The sequence below is a fragment of the Mustela nivalis genome, assembly GCF_964662115.1.
Source record: "Mustela nivalis genome assembly, chromosome: 2".
NCBI classification, from domain to species: domain Eukaryota; kingdom Metazoa; phylum Chordata; class Mammalia; order Carnivora; family Mustelidae; genus Mustela; species Mustela nivalis.
This window is the reverse complement of record NC_139021.1, coordinates 144,770,266-144,788,826: the sequence shown is the minus strand read 5'-3', so window position 1 is coordinate 144,788,826 and position 18,561 is coordinate 144,770,266. Positions and strand designations below refer to the sequence as shown.

The 18,561-nt window shown below is 53.0% G+C and overlaps 1 protein-coding gene across 2 annotated transcripts in view; it reads left to right on the top strand.

Annotated features, from left to right (window-relative positions):
• The window catches only part of GRID1 (glutamate ionotropic receptor delta type subunit 1), a 691,195-nt gene that overhangs the window by 204,309 nt on the left and 468,325 nt on the right, over positions 1–18,561 (top strand). For both annotated transcript variants that reach the window (XM_082717985.1, XM_082717986.1), the window contains exon 4: positions 17,578–17,783. In XM_082717985.1, coding sequence (XP_082574111.1) covers positions 17,578–17,783 — 206 coding nt within the window. The remainder of the gene's footprint in view (positions 1–17,577; positions 17,784–18,561) is intronic.

Sequence of the window (18,561 nt, the reverse complement as noted above, 5' to 3'; positions counted from 1 at the left end):
CTAGGTGTCATGAAAAGAGGGCAGGGATGTGGCAGAGTCACAGGTGGCTGGGAGAGGGGCCCCCAGGCAGCTCCAGGAAGACCCCTCCCAGGAATCGACACTGGGATTGGTACCATGGTGCTTTGAAGGTGGTAGTAAGAGAAAAACTGGGAAGAGCTTTCCAGGTGAGGGAATAGCAGGTGTGAAGTCCTGAGGTGGCAGGAAGCCCTGAGTGTTCAGCAAGGAGAGAGGAGGTCTGCGTGGCTGCAGGCAGGGAATGGGGTAGAGAAGGAAGCTGGGTGGGATATTGGGTCAGGGGCTGTGCCCTGTGGAGCTTCTCAGGTCCTGGGTGAGGACTTGGGCTTTCATTGTAAGCATGCTTGTCCAGCCACGGGTGGGTTTTTGAGCCGGGCAGCGGCATGTCTGCTTCATGCTTAGAGAAACACCACTGTCCATGTCTGTGGTGTAGAGTCAGGGAGGCCCTCTAGGAGGCTAGGAGAACAGTGTCTGGGAGAGGTAGTAGCATGGACCAGCCAGTCAGGGGAGAGGCTGGTTTTCAAGTATCTTGTGGATTATAGGTGAGGAGTGAGGAAAGGGGGAGACTCCCAGGCTTCCGGACTGAGCTGCTGGGTGGTTTGTGATATTGGGATGGTTGATGGAAAAATCAAGAGGTCCACTCTGGGCTGGATTTTGTTTGAACTGCCTGTTTCCAAGTGGAGAAGGGAGTCTGGAAACCCTGGCCGACTCCAGGGTAATGCTATCCGTCAGCTGTGGCTGCTCTTTGAAGCCACAGAACTGGGTGGTATCATCTAGGAGAGAGGGGAGGCTAGTCAGGACCCTGGACAGAAGCTAAGTCTTAGATTTCAGCAAAACGGAGGCTTCGCGGACAGCTAGTCTCCCCATGGCTGTAGGTGCTATGGTTATAACACCATTGCTTTAGAGTCCCTCTCTCCCTCTCCTTCTTGAGTCTTGGGCTGGTCCTGACCGCTTGATAGCCAAGGAGCTAGTAGGCTGGCAGTTGCATAGCATCTTAGGGTATTTGATCTCCCGATTTCCAGGAGGAAGGAGCCTGGGGTCCAGAGCTTGGTGTCTGGGGGGCTTGTTCCTACCCATCAGCAGACTCGGAAGTGCTTGAATACCTTGCACTATCCTCATTTCGTGATGTTTCCCTGTCTGCCTTCCTGTCTTCCCCAGGCCAGCAGTCTTTGCAGCAGGACCTCAGTCCTTCCTCTGGGGTGCACAGCTGCGCCCTGCAGGAGACAAATGGCTCTCCTCTCTCCTGCAGTCTCCAGCCCCCTCCCACAAGAGACTCCTGGGGACTGTTAACTTGTGCCTCGCTCATCCTGATGTATGCAGTCAGAGGGAAGGTACAGGCAGTGACCATGAACAGAGGGAGCTTTGCAGGACCTTTGACACTTCCGACTGCCCCCAGGAACCCGTGCCAGCCAGTAGACGATTGGATCACTCTCTTCTCCTGGAGACAGGGCTTGTGAAAAACTGCAAATATTTCATCTCTAACATAGATTTTTACTGCTATTCCAGAATGGTTGGATTAATTCTAAATGCTTTCTGGGGTGCTCATTTCCTCCTAAACTGAAAATCACTATGATCGCCATGAAAACTCTGACTCAGAATCAGAGCGTGCATCTCCAGTTGCCCTTGCAAAGTTGGGAAAAAGGCAGCTGTGGGTTATGAAAGAGCCTGTTTACTGTCCCAAGTGCAGGCTGCATGGCCATGGCTGCAGATAAGGGCAGGCTGGCCGCTGAGCCGGCCCGGTGGGGCCTGGTAATGTAGGAGCTGCACCTTCAGCTCAGGCTTGGGTGGCCAGGTTCCAGGACCAGCATGGGGCAGTCCCTACCTCAGGGTACAGACCAGCCTGTGGTACTGGCCTGGGAGGAGGACACTGGGCACAGTGTAGGTTTGTTTTTGATTACTGCCTTGGAAGGCCAAGGAGGCTATCAATAACGAAGGGCTTTTGCATAGCAGACAGGTCCCTGTAAAGCAGAGGCTAAGGGCAGAGACTTTGGAATCATGGCTCTAGCACTTAACCTTTCTTGAGTCTCAGTTTCGCCATCTGTAAAATGGGACTAATGATAGCAGTGTCCTCCAGTTGGTTTCTGCTCCTGGAGAGGATGGCATAGGCAGCCTCCAGTGGCAGCCCTGCCAGTCCTTCCACTCTGACTTCACCACCCAGCTCCAGCATGGGCTTCTGCCATGATCCAGGGGGGTCTTGTTGGACCTAGCATCCACCTTTGGGTGGAGAGTGGCCTTTCATGAGTTAATTTATACATTTTCCCCATGTGGCTTCATGGACCTGCTCTTCTCTGCCAAGCACTGTGTGTGGTACTCAGGACACACTGGTGCATAAGATCCCGGGTCACTGGCCAGAGACACCTGCTGCTGCTGGGAGGGACCCCCTTAGATATTGAGGCCAGTCCACGGTCAGGTGGAAGTCACAGGTCTTCAGGAGAATGGGACATGCATGGACTGTGGTCCTTGGGGATCCTGGTTCCATTGTGTTCACTCTCCTGGAGCTAGTAGAGTGGGGTATAATCAGATCTGCCTGGGTCTGCCTTTCTCATCTGTAAACCAGGAAATCTACTGCTGCCTTTACAGGCTGGCTGTGAGGAGAGCATGGGCACGAGCATGTGGGGATCACACACAGAAGGTGCTCCCTGGCTGGGGCTTTGCTTTCCTCCTCTCCATCCAGCATTCCCGGTGCGGGGATGTTTATTCTTGGGAAGAAGAGTGGAGTTGGCATTGACCCTGGCAGCCATGTTCCCATTGTTGTGGCCTGTGCCACTGGCATTGATCATACTATTAGTCCAATTGTCCCCATCCTCCTTGGAGCTCTAGAGCTGCCCTGCCATTTCGAGGGCTTTCTGGCAGCTGGTGATGGATGACCCAATGGTCTAGCCCTTGCCTGTGGTGGGCCCCTCGTGGGTGTGGAAGTGCGATGGACCAGCCTGAGGATGGTATTTTGGAAGGAAAGTTCAAGTTATATTTCAGGATAATACCTTGCCTCCCCTGGCCCCCACTCTGAATCCCATTTGTAATCTGGCCTGAGAGGCCCTGGCGGGAGTTAACGAGCTTGTGATGGATGGGCCGACAGTCCTATCAGGCCTGCGGATGCTGGCTCTTAATTAATATAGATGTGGGTTTAATTTTGGGATTTGGCAGATGTGTTTTGCAAGCGGGGTTATGTGGGGCTACAGAGGGCCCTGGCCCCTTGCTTTGCTCCCAGAATGGTCTGGCTGTCTGGGTTGGGGTATCTGGCCATGCCATCGCTCCTTGCAGGGCCCCCAGCTTCCCCTGACCATCTTGCTTGCAGTCACTAAAGTGAGGCACCAGAGTGAGCTGCCGAGCCTCTACTTGCCAGGCGGCATGAGGGAGTCGCAGCTTGGACACCTTCTGGGGGCATCTGCTCCTGGCCCAGGGAGGCTGGGGGAGGCTGGGGCTGTAGGGTCTGCTGTTCCTTCATCCCCAGAGCAGTCTTTTTCTCACGTGGGCGTGGGCATAGGAGTGGTTTCTGACCTTCCACAAGGGACACTAGGGGAGATGATGTGCTGGTTCGTGTGGACAAGGTGGGGAGTGCCTTGTGTGTGTGAGTGTGTATGCACGCATGCGTGTGCTTATGTCTGTGTGTGTGTCGAGTACTGCTGTGGGAGTGGGTGTGGGTGGGAGTGTGTGTGTGAATGGGAAGTGTGGGTGTAGGTGTGGGAGCGTGTGTGCTGGTGAGTGGGCCAAGTGAGTGTGAGCTGGGTGAGCAGGGCTGTGCTGCTCAGAGCTTACCAAGCTGCTCTCTGAGAAAACAGGAAGCTCTGATTTACCACTCTGCTGGTTTCTGGGGTTTTACTGCCCCCAGTGAGGCGATTCTGGGTGTCTTGGTATCACAGAGCATTGAGTTGGGATTGCTTAATGTTCAGGTATCACAGGCGTCAGGAGCGTAGGTAATACTAAAACACAGCAAAGAATTAGGAAGTCATGAGCTTGTGTAGTCATCAGTTCGGTTTGTAATATAATTTGCTCAATTATAAGTTTGCATCATTTAATCAGTAGTGGCTGTGTTTAATACCTGGCTCACACAATTGAAAATTTAACAACAGGCAGGCTCTCATCAGGGGGCACTAGCTGGTTTCAGTGTTAGTGAGCCTGTGTGTGAACAAATGTGTGAGCCTGCAAGTGAATCTACGTGTGAGAGCAAGTGTGTGCATGAAGGTATGAGTCCAAATGTGAGTGTACCTGATTGTGAGTGTGCACATCAAGTGTATGTGAGGGTGTGCATGTGTGTGTGTGGAAGGGAGGAAGGGGTTCCTGCATACCCAGCAGAGGCCAGGGTCTGTGTGTGGCCGTCTGGCCAGGGTTGAGCCTCCTGCCCTCTGCCCCCTCCCGTTGCTGCCTATCCGCCAGCCCCAGCAGGCTTCCTCTGGGCTGTGCCACCCCTTATTTCTCCCTTGCTTTCTTCTCTGCAGCCAAAGGCCCTCCTCTCCGTTCTGTTGCCCCGTCATATTCAGGCTCCCTTGGGTCCTGCCTGGGCCATGGCATGGGCTTTTGATGGGCTCTGGACCTCTGTCCTCCAGGTCATGCCCTCTCTTCCAGAACTGCCAAATGAATTTTTGAAAATCAAACCCTTTCTTCCACCCTGTGCTTTGTCTACACTGCCTTCTGTGCTCTGCCCTGCCTTGGAGTCTAGCTTCCTCTGCATGACACCCTGGGATCTAATCTGTCTGCACCAAGAGGGCCCTCGTGGGGCCTCCACTGCCCCCACTGCCCCCTGACTCTGGCTTAGCGCCTTGCCCAGCACGCCCTGAGCAGAGCCTCCTGCCCTCCTACCTGGCACCGCCCACACTTCGCTCTGGGGCCAGACAGTCATTCCTGCGACGAGTGTTTCTGCGTCCTTCCCTTTTGCTTTGGGGGCAGCAGTCCACCGCAGCCTGGCCCCATCTGGCCTAGGGATCTGTGAGGCTCTGTGTATGGTGCCAGCGTCTGGGCAGAGCTGGGTCCTTCTGTAGAGGCGGCATTTGGAGGCCCCTGGAGCGGGATGGTGGCATCCATGGGCCCGTGGCTGTACTTCCCTCCTGGCTCTGGTTGGCGCTGCTTCTTCAAAGGCAAGTTCTGAAGGAAACAAATTAAATCTGAGTAAATATCAGAGAGTAATTATGTAAATTAAATACGTAAGTAAAAGAACATTTGCCATAAGGTCAACAGAGAGCCCTGAAGACAGAGGCTTCCTGTGCCCGGGGTTGGTGGGGAGTTGGGGGGCGGGGTGAAGGTGGGGGTGGGTGTTGCCAGACAGGTGGGCTCATCATGCCCAGCCTTCCCCACACTTGGACTTTGCCCCGGTGCTTTGTGTTTGTCATCCCTTTGTTCCCCACAACAGTACCACATCAGAGTTGTCATCCTGCCCATTTTACAGAGAGGGGGCACCTGAGGCTCCGAGAGCCGAGGAGACAGATCCAAGTCATGGATGGGTCTGTCTCCTGGTGTCGGACCCCAGGGCCCATCCTTCTCCTGCCTAGGAGCCACAACCCTGTCTTGAAAAGGCCCCCCAAGAGGGGTGTAGTGGCTGCTCAGGCCGTGCGGCTCTGGCCAGGAAGGGCACTCAGGTGCACACTGGGGCTCTGGACTAACTCTAGGGCTGACTCTGCTACCCCTTGGTCCTTCCTGTGCCCCAGAGATGTGGCGTGGAGTGGGCAGGAGGGCTGGAGTTGGTGTGGCTGGGGCCACAGGCCCTGGTCTCAGTTGACCTGCAGGCCACTCTGCTCTTCCTACTGCTTTCTGGCCAGTCCCAAGAATGTCATGATGGCTACCCTCCTTGGGGACACATAAGGCCACGTGCCTGTCCTGGCCACACAGAGCCATCAGCAGGCCCTGCAGGTGGGCTGTTAGATTCGGTGAGGCCTTTGACCCTGTTGTCCCTCTGGCCTGGAGTACTTTTCCCTCTCTTGTCAACACAGAAAAGTCTGCTGCCTCCTGCAGTTCAGCCTCTGTGTCGAGGCAAAGTGGCTCCTTCCTTGGGACTTCCCATGGGTCCTAGCACGTCTTTGAGCATCACTAGTCCGATTCCATTGAGCTCCTTGTTTTCTCCATCTCTCTAGCCTTCATGGTGGGCATGGCAAGGTGTGGGCACCAGACTCAAGCTTGGAGAAAGCCTGAGAGAGCGAGGTGCATGTGGGGACCAACCGCATAGCCCTGTCACAGGGAGGTGGGAGGCTGCTGCTGGTCCTGGGGTGAGCTTGGAATGAGCCAGGTCAGCAGGTGGCAGCCCTGGGCATCCCCCAAGCAGGTCTGCAAATGGGGAACCCAGCCCAGGGCTTCCAAGTCAGACCGGTTGAGGCTGCTGTTTCCAGGAGAGTGGGCTTTTCTTCGGAGTGGTAATTTACGGAATAAATGAAGATGCTGCTTTTCACTGTGTAATGCTGGTTATTAATACTGATTGCAGATTAATAGCGGGTATGTCATGCATCCCATTTTCACTTCTTGCCCTTCTTAAAAGCTAGAACCTGGCACCTGACCAGCATGCTGTGTGGTCTCTCTAAAGCTCTATATGCCTTGGGCGGCTGTTCTGTAGGCCTGGCTGGGGTCGGGGGGAGGCTCTGGCCTCTCCCATAGGTCCCATGACCTGGTGTGGCACAGAGAAGATAGCCTCTGACAGTAAATGAATCTGGAATTGAATCTCAGCCCTGTTCTGAGCCTAGAACTTATCTGTGGAATGGGCACAAGCTGGTGATTCCTGGGGGTGCTCCAGGCTCAGGTGAAGCGTGTGTCAGGCACCCAGCCCAGCATCTGCACACAGCTGGGGGCACTGCTCTGCATCCTTCTCATCCCTCTCCAGGCGTCTCTGACTGCTTGGTGAATGTCGGGAAAGAGGCCTGGATTTGAACCCTAGTCTTCCCTCTGACTGGCTGGATGACATAAGGGCCTCATGGTGATTGAGAGACAATACGTAATCGGCACGTGCTGTTACGTTATCTTCGTTGCATATGGCGGCCATCCCGCCACACCGTGGCAGTACTTTCCTCTGTGGCGTTAACCCTGGGTCAACATTTGGAAGTAAATTTTCCTAGATTTGCTTTGGGATCCTACTTAGATTGGAGAGAAGTCCAGGAAAATATCCAGAACTTTCTCAAAGCCCCGATGTAGGCTGTTCCTCTTGTGGGCCGTGTGGTGTTGCTGGAGGGACCCAACTTCCATGGCTTCAGTTTTCTCATCTGTGAAATGGGATAGTTATGCCTTCCTTACAGGTTGTGGAGGAGAAAAGACATGAAGCATCTAAGTGTCCAGTGGCTCTGGGAAAGGGACTGATAGCTCTGGGCCCGTCTCCCAGGTCCTAGGGACCTGAAGATATGGGGCGGCCTATTGAGGCTGACAGCCAGTCTGTTGAGGGCCTTGTGTTCAGCCCCCTGTGGATATGTCCATTGGGGTTTTGCTTCCCTCCTGATGCACCTGTTGGCTCCAGAAAGAAGCCTGTTGAGAAATGCCTTCTGATTCCTTACCCTGAAAAACTGCAGGACTTTGCAAATCAGCCCTACAAATCTTGAAGGAGAATTGCTAAAATCCATAGCAAATACCTTGTAAGTAAAAAGTGACAGGAACATCAAACTTTATTTGTGAAAATTCTAAGAAGGATTAGTTTATTACGGATTCTTTAAAAATATGACCTCACTCAGCTGATGGAAGGGGATTGCAAATCAAAGGGACGATTTATTACAGGGGGGAATAAGGGACCTGCCAGATTATAAAAAAATAGGAGCCAGAGATTTGAAACATGAAAGACAGTAGCAGATCAGCACCAACGGAATTTTATCCACATACTGGAACTGAACTTGGAGCAGAAGTTGGTGAAGAATTATTTTATAAACCCATTTCCATCATAACATGTGTAAAATGCAAATTTTGATCATTATGTAAATTCGTTACTTGGTGTAATTTACTTAATTCAAAGCACTTAATGCAGCGTGGTATGTTTTTTCCAAAGTGCCAGAGTAGATGTTTATTTTAAATTGTTTTTAATCTCGATCTACCAGCCTGATGATTTAAAATGTTTTTCCCTTATATTTGTTTTTCAAATGGGAAAGAACAGAGAAGTGAGTGAGTGAGAAATGGGTGCTGCCCTCCGTTGCTGGGGCCCAGGCGAGAGGTGTGGGTAGGGCTCGCTCATGGACCCCTGTGTCTGCAATTCCACGTGTGTGCGCATGCCCCATGGACACGCTCCCCAGGGTTTATCCAGAACACCTATTCCCCTTTCTGCCATCTGCTGTTGGATGGCTTCCTGGATGGTTCTGAAACCTGCTGGAGCTGAAGGCTCTTGGATATCATGGGCCCCTCTCATGGGCAGAAATTTGATCTCTTTCTCAGAGAGTGCTGGCAGACCATTTCCTTCAGCCGTTTGGCGACTTTGGAATTACCGCAGGGGGAGAGCTGAGCCTTTCAGTGCTCCTTTATGCCGTCCGAATGGCACCTCCCTTCTTGATGAGTCTCTAGGGCAAGAGGGATGATTTGTTCATTTGGGAACCCTTTTGGGGGCATTCCTGGTGCTGATGAGGCGGTTGGAAGGCGGCCGACAGCCACTGCACATCTGTGTTGCATATACTCGCAGTAATGCGCGCCCCTTACACAAGGGCCTTGGTGCTCCTATGAGGAGGGCTGGGTTGGCTCTGTTCTGCAGATGAAGACATGGGTTCAGGGAGGGGCTGCCTGAGCTCGCCTGGCTAGTGTGTGGTGGGATTGGAACCCAGGCCCATGCTTAGTCTGTGTTCCTAGGGGAGTGTAGCCGATGGGGCTGCTTCTCTGAGTTTGTCCCCAAGCTGTACCCAGATTCCACTCTGGAGTGGGTGTTGTACAATTATTCAGGTGTGGCAAGGCCAACATATGCCAATGACGGCTATTGAAAGGGAGTTCACAGTTCTCTGGAGGTGGTGGCACACTGTGTCATGGGGGTCACCAAGGGTAGCACCTGGGGCACTCAGGAGGCAGAGGGAGAAGGGGGGCTGTGGGCAGGAGCCCTTCGTGTGACTTCCGTAGGAAAAGAAGGGTGAGGGCGAGTAAAGGGGTTTAGGATTAGCTCATTTGAGTAAGTTCAGCAGACTCTGGGGCACAGGGCTGTCTCTGGTCTTCTGGGGTGATTAGAGCACCCAAAGTGTGAGAACCTGATTGAGAAAGTGTTGGGTTTGGGCTGTGGAGGGGCAGATTTGCACCTGGAAGGTTGGATTCCTACCCCTAGGGATTGGCTCACCTTGCTAGGGGTGGTCCCTCTGGGGTCAGCAAGGCCCTGGGTGTCACAGCCTCAGAATACAGAAAATAAGTCATGTTTAATATAGGAAGCTGTGCATTTTGGGGAGCTTGGGGGATGAGAGCTCACTCTGGAGGACTCCTGGGGCCAGGTTGGCTATGATTGGTGTCTGGGCCCTTGAGATTGTGACAAGGAGGAGGGGTGGGGTGGGGAGGGTCTGCCTCCCACACAAGACCCTCAGCAAGAAGGCAGGGAGTGGTGGCATTGTGCCTTTGAGGACTGTGGGACACCATGTGACCATCTTCCTGCTCCCTGGAAGCTGGCCCCTGCCTGGGCCCTGGGGGTGTCTGCTGTCAGGGACATCATCACCCCATGATGGGGACAGACCTGCTGCTTCCTGTTCTACTGAGAGCTGGCTGGGTGTGCCACCTCCACTTCCTCCCTTTGCTGAACTCTTGAGGGCCTGCTTTGTGCCTGCCTGACTCCCATGGAGATTTTTTTTTTTTTTAAATCACACCTACATAGATCGACTGCAATGAATTAATTCATCCATGAAATGCAGTCTGCAAACGGAACACATTCTGGCATGTCGTCGGAGATGCTCAGTCAATGGAGGAGGGGAGCCCCTTTCTGCTTCCGGCTCAGTCTTAGCGGCAGAGCTGAGTGCTCCTTGAGGACGGGGCTGTGAAGGGTTACAGTGCTGTTGCTCCAGTGCCCCGCCTCTGGCCTGGCCCAGAAGGGCACTCAGGAAATATTGGAGGATGGAAGAAAGACAGGATGAAAAGGAAGGATGCAAGGAGGGGGGGAGGGGAGGGAAGGCAAGGAAGGGGGAAGGATGGAAGGAAAGAGGGAGGGGGGATGGGTGGCCGGAGAGAGGGAGGGATGGAGGGAGGAGGGCAGCCAGGCAGGCAGGCCGGCAATGCATAACTGGGCAGCTGAGGGAGGCCCCCAGGGGATTTGGAGGGAAGGGGTATTACTTCTGACTGGAGCTGCAGCCGGTAGATCTTTGTGATCTTTTCTCTTGGAAACGTCGGAAGCTCCCTCACCCGAAGTCCCTGTCTCCATGACAGCCATTTCTGTAGCTCTTCTGTGCCAGAGACAAAGGTGGCAGGTGGCATTTTGGGTTGGTCGTTGGGGGAGAGATGGGCCATGAATGAGGAGAGGCGCCTGGGCACGGGTCTTGGGAGTGAACTTAGGATAAACTGTATCTTAGAAGAAATTTGAAACGTCTCTTTGGGGGCCAGATAAGAAAGAAGTTTTTTAAAAAGTCCCTAGAATCAGAGTTGTGTCTCAGCTTACGGAAAATTTGCCAGTAATCCCTAAACACTTCTAGCTGTGAACTTCTCCTGGGTGTGAGTTAGCAGCCTTATACGTATATGTGTATTACAGATGGTAAGATATTCTTCGTAAGTACTCTCAGTGCTTGGACCTTTCTCGGAAATTGAAAATAGTAGGGGAAGCAATTTGAAATGTGTTCTTTCGTTTCAATTACTTTTCACCAAGAAAGTATTTAAAATACCCATGACTATTTTTCTTTCTTTCTTTCTTTCTTTTTTTCCCCTTCAGGAGTAGTGGGATAGCCACAGCTATAGCCTTAGATTTTGAAAAAAACTTTTGCTGGATTTCAATTCCTTGCCTGTAACAGCTCTGCTTCCATCAAATACATGACAATGTGCAGTTGCTGAAGTCATGCTGGTTGCAGGCGGGCTCTCGCTTTGGTTCCATTTGATTTCACACCCTTTTGCTGTCCCTGACCCTGTGCTAGGCACTGAGCCTGGGGATTGGAGAGAGAAACAAGAAACACCTAGTTCCCACTTCCCATGTCCATAAATTTTGAAACCCTGAGAGGGCGTGAGGGGAGATGTGACTTCAGCTGGGTCTTGATGTGGGGGTGGGGCTGTATAAATTTCAGATTAGGAGCATCCAGGCAGAGGGTATGCACTTGTGGGTATGTGTGGGGTATGAGTGTGTGTGGCTTGATGTGTGTGCGCATATGTGTGTACGTGGGTTGTGTATGTGGTACATACATGCGTGCTTGCATGTGTGTGCATGTGTGTGTGTTTGTGGAATATCTGGGAAAGGTCAAAGAGCTGGTTCTCCTTTTGGAGTTCAGGTGCATGGTTTCTGGTGGTGGTGATGGCAAGAGGAGGTGCTAAAGATACAAAAGCAAAATAGACAAAGCTCTTAGGGCCAGATAGCCCCTTATGTACGGGCTAAGATGTATGGAGTTTATTTATGTATGATAATAAAGTCTCTAGAAGGTATCTGGTTTGTTTGTGATTGATTGATGTTTTTGAGGATGTTCATGTCTTGGCAATTTTAAAATCGACTTGTGTTATTTATGGAAAGTTTTAGAGGAGGGCTCTATTGTGAACAGATGAACTTAGAAGCCATCCTGGCAGAAGGCATTAGAGGGGAGGACCCCAGAGTAAGGGGACCTCAGGGGAAGCTGTGACAGAAGTCCCAGTGAGGCACTGATGGTGCCTGAGCCTGGGAGGGGGTTGTGGAGATGAGCTAGGGTCTGGGGTTGATGTTCTTCCTGCCCGACTGACCATTGGGCCATGCCAGAGGGAAGCCCAGGAGTAGCTGGGAATGGGACAGTAGTGTGTGTGTTTGCGGGTTGGAGGAGGGTGAGAGTGAGTGGGGCTGGGGAACAGGAGCAGAAGGAGCTCATACTGTCTGGAGGGTCAGGGAGGAGAGACCTTCGAGGACCGGTGGCCCTGGGCTGGGTATGCCAGAGAACTCATGAAGAATGAAGAGAGAGGAGGACCCCTATTTGTTGATGACTTTGGCGTGAGTTTAAGAGCAGCATGGTGTGGGTAACCATGGGTGGAGAGATGAGTGTTGAGGAAGTGCCATAGGGTGCTTGGGTCTTGAGTTAGGAAGCTGGTCTACTGGGGGAGGAGGTCCAGGGCTCGGGAACCTGGACCTGTGTCCTTCCCTCCTCCACTTGTGCTAGGTACTTCCTGGTGTCCATGGACTCCAGCTTCCTTCCCTCATAGCTCCACAGTTCAGGCTGCTTGGTCTTTGCTATTCCTGGTCCCCATCATGGGGGTGAGCAAGGTCTTCTTCCTCTGGTGTCACAGATACCTCATTCTGGAACTTTCTATGTGCCATTGCTTCTGTCTTTCGTGTTCTTCTCTGAGAGGTTTCCAGAGTTGACTTCTTCTCATGGACAGTCTTCACAAAGCTTTTTCCCACCCCTACCTCCTGCAGGTCCTCTAGCCCAAAATCTGTTTTCTTCAGTGCTCTTGTCACTGTTGGAAATGATCTGTGTAGCATGGTGTTTATTTGTTCTGCTCTGTTCTCCAACCCCTGAAATGGAAGTTCTGTGACAGCAGGAGTACCATGGGCTCAGTCATTCTCTGTTCTCAGCCCCTTGGAGAGGGACAAACACAGAGAAAGCTCTCAGTGAATATAGGAGAGAAGAAGGAAGGGTAAGTGTCCACTGGATGGCTTTGTCAGGTTCGGGTTTTAGAAAGATTTCTGGAAACCAGATCCCTTGAGGGCCCAGAGGGTGGACCAGGGAAACTGAGGCCTATGCTGGGTGCCATCATATCACATTGCCCATGTAACCTGAACTTCTGCTTTTCTCTGGGGAGCAGGATGTCTCTCCTTGGAGGCTCTCCCTGTCCCCAAGTATGACTAATGCCCTTTTCCGTGGCTCATTTCTCCCCTTGCAGCCTTGGAGAGCTGTGGGCCATTTGTCTTCTCCTGCTCTTCCTGGGTTGGGGCTGGGGATGTGATGCCATCCTTTCCCAGTGGGAATGGGTCTGGTTGGGGTAGCTGTACCAGCAGGGGTGCCTCGGCTGGGTAACTAGGATGCACAAGATGCTTGTAGAGGAGGGCTTGGGCCAAGGCCCAGAACTCCATGGGGGCCAAGAGGCTCCTGGGGTGCCCCTTCTGCTGCCCATGGGAGTAGTGTCAGCTCTGTCCCTAGTCTACCTTCTTGGAGAAATCTTCCTTCCTGGGGAGTGGCAGTAGACAGCTGGATTTCTTGGGGGAGAAGGGGGTAAAGGTCATTGCAAACCCCGTCACTTCTCTTTTGTTGGAGAAGTGATCTTCCTGGGCCCATTCCAGGGGAATGCCAGGAGGGCTACAAAGTTAGCATGAGCTCTTCACTGTTACATTGCCCCCAGCGTACCCCGTGTGCAGCTGAATAAGAGCTTTGGAGGCTGAGAGCTGACCTTTTCAGCTCAGTGGAAGCAGGCGGTTGTAGCCAGGGCCTGTGTGGTCCCTTGGGAGCGCTGCCTTGAGCCCCTACTGCTCCCTCCAGGTGTGGGGAGCCAGCTGCTGACAGGGAGCTTAAACTCTCTCTGATGGGTCAGTCCCATCAGGGGCTTCCCAGACCAGAAGACAGAGACAGAGCAGCTAATAGGGTGGGGGGAGCTCTGATGGCTTGTGTTCTCCGTGTGTGCCTGTTTGTGTGTATTTTGGGTCCTGGGCAGTGACCTGCATGCCATGGCGCCTCCTATCCCCTAGGAAAGTAAGACCATCCTATTTTAGGCAGGGGGACCTCAGGGAGGGGACTTCAGGGGACTTCTTGCCCAGTTTGGGAGGGCGGCCATGCCTGCAGCATGTCTGAGATCCCTGGAGCCGGTCAGACTCAGGCAGCGAGGGGGCAGTCACAGAGTGACGCTGGGGTCCTCAGTGTGCACGTGTTTGGGGGAAGGCACAGCAAGCATGCCCCTGCAGACGTGGCTCATCTTGGCCACTTCAAGGACTCGTGATGGCCTTGTGAGGTGCCTGAAGAGTAGGAGCTAGTAGATGTGCCCCCTTCATGCCTGTCCCGGTCAGCTCTCACCGTCCTGTCAGCCCTCACTGTCCTGTCAGTCGTGCTCAGATCTGGGTCAGATCAAAGCCGTGGGGCAATGAGGACCGTGGGTGCCTGTGTGAAGGGATGGAGCCTCACTGGCCACCAGTGACCTTGCCCAAACTGGCTCCTGCTCAAGCCCACGTGGGCAGTGCCATGGGGGAGCTGTGTGTGGGGCTCTTTGTGTGGGAGGCCCAGAGACCCAACCTCCTCATAGCTTATGGGGATGGGGAGGGCACTGTGGTGCCTGGTGAGAGCCCTGAGCATCCTTCTAGGGATGGCAAATGCATGACCAAGATTCAGTCCCATGGCACTGGTATTCAAGTGCAGCCCTGACCTTGGCCAGCTTCGCCCATTGGCGACCTGGCCCCTGGCGCACAGACGGTTACGCAGAGCTGCTTGCCTGGCAGCTCAGACGGGAAATGGTCCCAGGTACAGAACAGCAGGACAGGCTTTCTCCACCAAGCCCCCACCTGTCTCTCCCTCCCCTGAAGCTGCAAAGTAGTTGCTGCCCATAACACCAGGGGCTCCCCACATACAGGCCCCTGGCTGTCAACACCCCTCGGATTCCCAGAGAGGCTCTGCGGTCCCCACAGCCTGCTCGGGCCCCTAGAGACCTGTTACCCCAAAGCCTTGAAAGATTGGAGAGGTTCTTCAGAACTTTCTAGCCAAACAGAGGGAATGGCAGAGCAGATGGCTTGGGGGACAGAAGTGCAACAGGGGGAAGGGACCCCCAACTAAAGCAACTCAGAGCTGGTGTCAACCCCAGCCACTCCCTCTCCTGAGCACAGCACAACTCACACCTGCCAGTAATATGCTTGAATGTCTCAGCGCCAAGCAGACACCCATGCCCAGCAGCCCCTCCTCTGTTGGGCATGCAGCAGCTTTCCATCTGTGCCCAGGATGGCCTCCCCCTCGGTCTGGGCTCCCCAGTACAGCAGCCACTAGCCACATATGGCTGTTTACATTTAAACTTCCATTCATCAAAATTAAATAAAATGACACCTCCGTTTCTCACTCACACTAGTCACATTTTAGTACCCAGCCACCACATCTGGCTAGTGGCTATCATACTGGGCAGATGTACATCGTATATGACGGATCCTTGCAGAAAGTTCCAGTGCCTGGTACTGCCTGAGAAGCTGTCTTTTAACCAGTGTGGTGTAAATGGTGTTCCCAAATAAGGGGGTTTAGCTGCCTTCAGGTCCCTCGTAATAGCCTCCCTACTCCCATGCCAATTGTCGTGTCCCTTTGAAGACCCTTTGAGCTCCTGCTCTGGGACACATGACCTCCTTTGGCCTACGAGATGGTTGTGACTTGGTGTCAGCAGAGATCTGAGTAGATGTTTGTGTATTCTGCCTCCACCATGGGAACATCCCTGGGCTGGCCTGCCAGAGGGACGTGGACATGTGTGGACCATCGGGCAGGCCTCCAGTGATATGTCAGCCACCTCCAGGGGCACGGGTGAGCCTAGAACAGAACTGCCCAGTTGATCTACAGACTCAACAAATAATAAATGACTATTGTTCTAGGTCGTTAATTCTGGGGTCGGTTTGTTTCTCAGCAATGACTGACAGAGCGAGCTTATCAGACGCCTGTATCTCGTATACCTTATGACTGTTTCCGTGAAAAAAAACAGGGCTTCTGTCTTAAAAGTAGCCCCATGGGGGAGCCCCTGGATCACTCAGTTGAGTTTCTGACTCTTGATTTCAGCTCAGGCCGTGACCTCAGTCAGGGTCGTGAGATCCATCCCCACATCAGGCTCCACGCTGGGCATGGAAAGTTTGATCCCCAGTTTACAGATGAGCAAATGGAGGCACAGAGTGGTTGGAAGATTTGCCCAAGTATTTAAGGAACCATCCTAAATTCTGAGTATTGGAATCCACAGCTAGTGCTCAAAGCGTATGCTGCAACTTCCCCCTGGTGGGAAACAGGGCCCCCTGCAGGTTTTCCCCCAGCACTCCAGGGCTGCCGTGCCCTCCCTCGCACTGTGTTTGGTTCTCCTTGACCTCTCTTGTTAGGTCCAGTTGGGACTAGACTTACTGGTGAGCCTGCCATCCTGGGGAGGTGGGCCGCTGAGGGCCCACGGCAGCAGCTTGCACAGTGCCTGGAACACTCAGGAAGTTTGCGGAATGGGCATGAAAGGAAAGTCTGGGAGATAAATGGGTTGGCAAAAGCAGTCTTGTTGAAATAACAGCGTTTACTGTGAATTTGATTTTGGGGGACTGGATGGGCCAGGGCATGCCTGTGGCAGCCCATGGGCTGGGAGAGAGCAGCTTGTGTGGCAGGGGCAGGCCCAGAGTATCCTTGAGAGAGGGCTGCTCAGTACAAGTATGTCTTTGGGAGCTGGAATACACATATAGGCTGATGAAGAAGACATCCCAGACTTTGATAACGTGGCCTCTAGGTTGAGACTTTGGGCTGAAAGTGACAGAAATCCTGTTCCAGTTGGCTCAGGCAGGAAAGGGTATTCTTCAGCTCATAGGAAAATCCAAGAGAAGTCAGACTCACAAATGCACAGACACTTCACCGACGTCACTGAAACCAGGTGTGACTTTCATACCTGCTTGCCCCAGAGTTGGCTCCCGTCTTGGGGAGGTCTCCCTTTGGAGCAGACAGATGGCTCATGCAGGGCTGAGAGAAGATTGGGGCCCTCGTTAAAAATAAAATAAAATAAAATAAAAAAGTCAGCATCTTGGTACTCGGAGGAGTACCAATTTGCATTAATTGCATTAATATGCAATTAATATGTGGTTTGCATTAATATGTGGTTGAACTGGGCCCCAAGCAACTTCTGAATGCTCATTCCCTAGTAATTTATTCCAACTCCCCCTGCTCCCTTTTTGCCTTACATCCTGACCTCTTAGTGACACAGAGGAAAGAGCAGGACTCTCTCTCAAGTGCTCCTCCAGAGTCTGAGGACGGTGCTTGTTGGAACATCTTGGACCATGTGCTCACCCTTGAACCAGTCAGGATGTGAAGTTCAGGTTGGATTTGGGCAGTCACTCCAGCAGGAAAGAGAGTGAAAGAGGGGTTCCATCCGGGGAAATCAGGCTGCTGGAACAGGACAGGGTCCCAAGCCTCAGGGCTGGAGTGTGAGGGCAGGGTTTTCAGTCACGGGATTGGAGCTGGGCCAAGGTTGGGGCCAGTGGCCTTAGCTCACCTGCTAGGCTGTGAGCATAGAGGAAGGTGCAGGGAACTGGGGCTGGGGTCAGGGACCACCACTGCACATAGCCACAAGGACAGAGCTGCCAGAAGTTTCATTCTCATTGGGTGGAAGCAGTGGGGAGAGAAAGAGAGGTCATCACAAAGGACTTCCTGGCCACAGGACCTGTTGGAACAAACGGCATACTCCTCGTGTTGTGAGACTCTTTGCCTGGGGCTGGACGCTGCCACCAAATAGATGTGTCCAGGTTTTCCCACTTCCATTCACAGGTCACTGAGGCAGACATGTGCCCTGCTTATGGCAGTGGCCCATAGCTAGTGGGGGCCATTGGGGTTAGATCCTTCCTTCTTAAAGATCCTTCTTTCCTCCCCTTTCTCCACTGCTCAGATATCCGTGGGCTCCAAAGCTTTCTGGATCAGGCCTCGCGGCTGGGCCTTGATGTCTCTTTACAAAAGGTGGACAAGAACATTAGCCACGTGTTCACCAGCCTCTTCACCACCATGAAGACAGAGGAGCTGAACCGCTACCGAGACACGCTCCGCCGCGCCATCCTCCTGCTCAGTCCGCAGGGGGCCCACTCCTTCATCAACGAGGTAGGTGGTGGGGCCTGGGGCCACAGGAAGCTCTGCGCAGGATGCCACGGTGGACCCACTGGGGCTGTCCGTTCATGCGTGGCCAAAATGGGTGTGGGGACTCCTAGGTGCTGGGTGTTTGGCACAAGCCGGAAGGAGTTAGATCCCGAGCACAGCTTGGCTCCTGGCTGGCCCTCCGCAGGTTACCCAAGGCCTACCTGGATAGTGAGGGGCTGGGAGCAGCTGGCGGGAAGCCTATTTACAGGTGACTGCCAGAGATTTTGGAGGCAAAACTTTGGGCTGTTGTTTCTTTGTATCGTTGTTGTTTTAAATTTCCCCTCTTTGTTGGCAGGTGTAAGCCTCTAGGGATAAAATAAATTTTCAGGTTTCTGCAGAGGTGGGCAGCTCTGCCTTTGGTATTTGCTAGCACCTGGTGGAGGTGTCGGTTGCACATTAGCAAATGATACTTGGTGCACAGGCTGATACTTTTGGTACCTAAGCTAACCAGTGATTTTTTTTTTTTAATGCCTTTTTAAGGGTTAGGGCCTTCCAAGGAAGACAGGGCCCATCAGTTTAACAAAGAATTTAGTAACAAAGAATTTAGAATTTAGTAATTTAGTTGTGAGTAGCCAACTAGAAATACGTTCTGAGCTGGCTTTTGCTGGCAGCCCTGATGGTCTGATGGCAGGAAGGTGACGAGCTGGAGTTGGCAGGTCCCTCTCTGGCCTGGGTTGGTTTTCATGGGGGAGCCCGGGAGGGGGGGGATGTGCTGGGGGTGTGGTGTGCCTGGGAGCAGGGA